Genomic DNA, 5,988 nt, shown 5'->3' with positions numbered 1-5,988 from the left:
GGAACCGCAGACCGGCGGTAAATTGGTCGCGAAAGACACAGAAACCGCCGCGCGGCGGTCTGTGTGGCCGAGCGGCGGGACCAGCTAGGCGAACTTCGAAATCCTCGGGGATTTCGAAATTGTCAGCCAAAATATCAAAATCCCGTTGTTCGAAACGGGACCACATGGTAGTATACCATGGGCCTAGGGATTGTTCTTCGGGATGAGAAGAACCGGCCATGATCCGGACAGAAGAAATCAAAAAAGAAGTTTCAAAGACGAAGAAAAGGAGTTTCAAAGACTGGAGCTAGGGGAAGAAATGCGAATTAGATACCGGAAAGGAAGAAGGAAAGATCTAAAACCTTACTGAGGGGAGAGGGATCGAGGAAAGGCGCCGAAGAGCGTCAGAGGGCAGAAACAAGATCGCCGGAGCTCCAAAGCGCAGAGGGCAACAGTAGAGGTAACGGAGGCGAGTGAAGGTGAGAAGGAAACGAAGAATTTATAGGGTGAGGGCCGGGCGGCCTCCACCGTCGGATCCAGGTCACGGGAATCAAAGCATGCATCTAGCCGTTTATTTCGAATTGCTTCGATCACATCAAAATATCATGCCACCGCCTCCGTACTCTGATGGCATTGCTCCACATGGCAGTCAATCATTCGGAGCATTTAATGAAGGTATGATCCTCCTTGATGTCGAAGATTGGCGCAGAACGCGAGGAGATCCGGTGAAGGCCATTATTGATTCATTCAAGGATATCTCTACGGCTGAACGGGCGGAGAGTATTAGCATGGAGGAGCCGTTCGGCTAGACTCACAGTCCAGTCAGTCGGACTATTCGCCTCCTTCGACTAGACTTGAAGGGGAGGCAAGTGATCCGGTAGTAAGAGCGGCCCCCCCTGCAAAGTCAACGTCAAGTGGAAGTCACCGGAGCAGCCGCCCATCCGGGGAGAGTGTGGTCCGACCGGACGGACGGCCGTAGACGGCCGGTCCGACCGGACTGCCGGCCGGCCGATGGAATCGAATACCCGGATGGGTCCGGTCGGCTCGCACTTATGGTTGGAAGGCACCCTGTCAAATCGGGATTCCGACGCTCAGTTGAAAAGGTCATGGACCGAGCTGACCTTTTGACCGACCAAAGTCATAAAGCACCCCTGTTTATTAGTCTCCACAAAGCACAAGTAAACCACTGCGGATGTCTGGCCGGATGTTGAGGGAGCTGTCCGCCCGGACGACAAGTTTGGAGCAAGGGAAAAGGACAGGGGACTTCTTCCTCTGACAACCGGTAGGTTTCACATGTGTGCCATGCTCCAAATCTTGTGACAGGGGATTCTGCTGTCCCATCAAGGGCATGCTTTGACTGTAGCGATATGGGTCAGGTAAGCTTTCTGACAGCCGCATACCTAGGAAAGGACAGAGGACACGTATGCACCTCGGTACACGTGCCCAAACCCTTCACAGCTCTATATAAAGAGCCTCAGACTTCGCCGGAGGGAGATTTTTTTGGGCGAGGTATTCTGAGACTTTGGGAGCCACCTTGTTCATCGTAATTTACCTGACTTGAGCGTCGGAGGGTCGCCGCCGGGAACCCCCTTCCCGGCCCGACTTCTGTGCAGGTTAGCCGGAGCATCGCGCCACCAGTTGGAGATCTACATCAGCGAGTCGGAGAGCGCCACGTGCCCAGCGTCTGTTGACTTCTGGTTCGGACAGGATCATAGGAGAAGACCACGTGTTCTCCATCACTCGACAAGCCCTGACACCCGACATCCTCTGACAAGGGTCGATCTCCAGAAGGTACGTATTATCATATAAAAAGGGGTATTCTCTCCCTTGCGCAGGTATACTCACTCGCACACTTGTCTGCTTTTCTTTTTCCTTCGTACACTGGTCTTCTAGGGAAAAGTATCTGACTTGAGCGTCGAAGGACCTGCTCCGGGGACTTTTTCCCTGGTTCTTGGTCTCAACGCTTCGTGTGCTTGTTTGAGTATGTGCAGGGGTCTGGTACCACTGGCGCCGGCCCAGCAGTTCTTCCGGGCCACGCGGGGGTCCGTTCTCTAAAGCCTGTGCAACCGCAGCATCATAGTCTCCTTCCCGTCAACGCTAACAATAATTCATCCGGCCTTCTTCCGACTCAGACTCCGAACAGGATCAATCAACATAGAAGACAGCTCATTACCTTGCTCCACTCCTGTTCATAGAGATGCGATCAACATTACAATCACATCACACTGACAATTCTATCTTCTCAGATTCCCGACATGATCAGTGTTCTTTCTATACTTATTATAGAGTAGCACATATATTCTTTTAGAAGGCCAATATCGCAAGAAGTGACATTAATAAATCATGTAAAGAACAATCAAACGGACATGTTTACACGAAGCAATTAAACGAACTTTTATTTCAATTTCACCAGCATCCCATTACAAACTTAAATTGAGTAAAGAAAAATACATGTGAGAAGGTAAGGAAAAAGTAAAGGCAAACTCCAATTGCTCCCTCATGCATGCAACAATAAACTAATTCCTCACACTAGATCTTAAGCAGCACTCAAAGTGTTCCCGATATCGATAACAAATCGATAGCGGACATCAGCCTTTGCGACCCTCTCCATAGCTTTGTTCACATAATCCATGCTGATAAGCTCGATATCCGCAGTCACATTGCGCTCTGCCGCAAAATCTATCATCTCCTGAGTCTCCTTCATCCCACCAATTGCACTCCCTACGATAGATTTCCCACCTGAACTCGATCAAACACCAATGCGCAAAGCACAAGAGCTAGTCAGAAATAATGAACATGGAGAAAGATAAAGGGCAATGGGTGATTACGTACCTAGAAGTAAGGGGAAAGCATAGATCTCTAATGGCTTCTCTGGTGCACCGACCATGACCATTTGTCCAAAAGTTTTGAGAAGAGACAGCAATGGAGTCACTTCATGAGCTGCTGAGACTGTGTTGATTATGCCGTCCATGGTTCCCCAAGCGGCCTTCATCTCATCGGGGTCTTTGCTGACCAGGAAAGCGTCGGCGCCCAGTCGCTCGACGGCCTCCTGCCTTTTGCTCGGCGACGTGCTGATCACCGTCACCTTCGCGCCGAAGGCCTTGCCGAACTTGACGGCGACGTGGCCGAGCCCGCCGAGGCCCACCACTCCGATGTGCTTCCCGGGGACGTCGAACCCGAAGCGCTTCATTGGACTGTAGACCGTGATGCCGGCGCAGAGCAGCGGCGCGCCGCTGTCGAGCGGCATGCCCGCCGGGAACCGCACCGCGAAGTGCTCCTCCACCACGACGGAGTCGGAGTAGCCGCCGTAGGTGACGGTGCCGTCGGCGTCGGTGGAGTTGTAGGTCAAGATCATGCCGGGGCAGTAGTTCTCCTGGTGCCCCGTGCACTCGTGGCAGCTGCGGCAGGAGTTGACCATGCAGCCCACCCCGGCGTGGTCGCCCACCTTGAACCTGTCCACCTTGCCGCCCACCTCGGTGACAACGCCGACGATCTCGTGACTGCAACGCCAACAAATTAAATTCCCCCAATAAAGTTTCGAAAACAGAGAGCAAGTCCAAGATCTGGATGCATAATTAACTTAATTACCCAGGCACGATCGGGTAGACGGAGTTTTGCCACTCGTTCTTGACGGAGTGGAGGTCGGAGTGGCAGATGCCGCAGTACAAGATCTTGATGGTCACATCGTTCTCCCCATTTTTCCTGTCAAGCATTTCGACGACCACTTCTCAGGCAATCGTCCCATCATCTTTCGGAAGAATCTATTTGCATGCACAATTAGCAGTACCTCCGGGAGAATGTGAAAGGCGAGAGGACGCCTGAGGTGTCTCTGGCGGCCCATCCGAAAGCAGGGCTGCGGCGGACCTCCTCCGGCGATGCGGCGGCGTTGTTCCCGTTCTCCATGTATCGTTCGTTCTTCGACGCACCAGCTAGTTAGTGCTTCGGTAGATGAAGTGGCTGTTAAATTGGCGAAGTATTCGAAGGGCTTAAATAGGAAGGTGGATCATGGATCAGTGACGTAATCAATGACTCTTTGCGAGCGGTTGCGCAACTGATGACGTTTTGTCTCCCAATTCAATATGTGAGGGCAAAAGAAATTGATCAAACCATTCAACAGAGTGGATGAAGTGAAGAAGAATTTGTCAAAGAAAAAATTCTCACAGTAATTCATGTTTTTTCAAATATGAACTCCAGATTTTTTTTGATAGAGATTCTAATTATTCTCTATTTATTATCAAAATAGAAGATATAATGTTAATTATCACGTTAGGCAAAGATTTTAAGCTGGCGTGACCAAGGAGTTTGTTAGCTCGATAACTCAAGATATATGAAGATGGGAGAACGATGGCGTGGGATCATAGGACAAAGTACGTGAAGATTGAAGAAGAACGGCATCACATATGAGAGAGTGGGATCAATGTAAAGTGGGGGAGTGAACTATATATATAAGACAGATGTGAAGGATGTCCTGAGGAGGAGTCGAGAGCATGATGCATCTGACGGAGAAGCAACGTACATAAGGAGACCTCAAGGTTTGGAGAAATAGATAATAACTCTTAGGTGACGTTTGGTTTAGGCGTTTAAGAATGAAGGAATGGATTCATTTTCAAATCTTGTGGTCGTTTGATGGGAATATAATCAATATTTTGGAATAAATCCTAAAAATTTGGGTATAGATGAAATCCACCATCTTCCTTGGGTTTTGATGAAATGAGAATGAGAATTAAATTTTGAACGAAAATATCTTTAGTATATTTGTTCAAATTTTCCTTCGTTTCACTCTTTCTCTCCTTGTTCTCTCTCATCATACTTTCTCTCTCCTCATTCTATATCACACTTTCTCTCTCATCACACATTCTCTATCATTTTCTCTTTACTTTCTCTCTCATCACACACACACTCTCTCTCTCATCACACACACTCTCTCTCTTTCTCTCATCACACTTTCTCATTAAATTTTCTCTTTTCTCAATTTCTCATTTTCTCTCGTTACACTTTCTCTCTTTTCATTTTTTTTCTCATTACTAAGGATGTAAATGAGCCGAACCGAGCCAAACAATATCAGGCTCGAGCTCGGCTCGTTTAAGTTATATTCGGGCTCGAGCTCGGCTCGAGCTCGAATCGAGCTTTTATCACAAGGCTCGAGCTCGGCTCGTTTTAGAATTATCAGGCTCGCGAACAGTTCGAGTTCGGCTCGTTATTAGCTCGATTATCAAAGTTAACGAGCCTAACTCGTTAAGCGAGCTCGGACTCGTTTTCGGGCTCGTTTAGAGCTCGTTTTTGGCTCGTTTTAGAGCTCGTTTTGGCTCATTTTAAGGCTCGTTTTGGCTCATTTTAAGGCTCGTTTTAGAGCTCATTTTTTTTGCTTGTTTTAGAGCTCGTTTTTTTTGGCTCGTTTAAGGCTCGTTTTAAGGCTTGATTTAATGCTCGTTTTAAGGCTCGTTTTTTTAGCTCGCGAGCCTATAAACGAACATGTTCGCGAGCTCACGAGCCGAATATCCTTAAGCTCGAGCTCGGCTCGATAAAACTGTCGAGCTCGAGCTCGGCTCGATAAGATAAACGAACGAACTCGAACGAGCTTTTTACCGAATCGAGCTCCGAATAGCTCGCGAACCGTTTGGTTCATTTACATCTCTACTCATTACTCTTTCTCTCAGCACACTTTCTTTCTCATAATACTTTTTCTCTTCTATCACGCTCTCTTTCTTCATTGTCTCTCATCACACTTTCTCTCTCTTCATTTTTCCCATCATACTTTCACTCTCATTATATTTTTTTTCCATCATTCTCTCTCATCATATATTTCTCTTGCATCTAATTTTTTTCTCTTATTTTCCTCCAAGAATTAAAAAAAAATATATAAATCCATTCCGATTGAAAATATTCAACTAACTAAACATTATTTTTAAGAATGATATTTAAATACATATCTATTTTTATTCTATAATATTATGATACTCATTCTATTCCGATTCCTAAAAAAAAATAAAACATGATCTTAATATCAAA

The 5,988-nt window shown here is 47.2% G+C and overlaps 1 protein-coding gene across 1 annotated transcript; it reads right to left on the bottom strand.

The window, feature by feature from the left end:
- Window positions 1-2,348: 2,348 nt before the first annotated feature.
- LOC121982266 (probable mannitol dehydrogenase) lies at window positions 2,349-3,924 on the bottom strand. Its single transcript, XM_042535253.1, has 4 exons — window positions 3,767-3,924; window positions 3,568-3,681; window positions 2,812-3,479; window positions 2,349-2,718 (listed from the first exon to the last, which is right to left on the bottom strand). Exons 1-4 carry the CDS (start codon window positions 3,880-3,882, stop codon window positions 2,516-2,518), a joined length of 1,101 nt encoding a protein of 366 aa, XP_042391187.1. The 5' UTR covers window positions 3,883-3,924; the 3' UTR covers window positions 2,349-2,515.
- Window positions 3,925-5,988: the final 2,064 nt, after the last annotated feature.

Source organism: Zingiber officinale, chromosome 5A (assembly GCF_018446385.1).
Source record: "Zingiber officinale cultivar Zhangliang chromosome 5A, Zo_v1.1, whole genome shotgun sequence".
Lineage (NCBI taxonomy): Eukaryota > Viridiplantae > Streptophyta > Magnoliopsida > Zingiberales > Zingiberaceae > Zingiber > Zingiber officinale.
The sequence above is the reverse complement of the archived record's forward strand: the minus strand, read 5'-3'. Positions and strand labels throughout refer to the sequence as shown.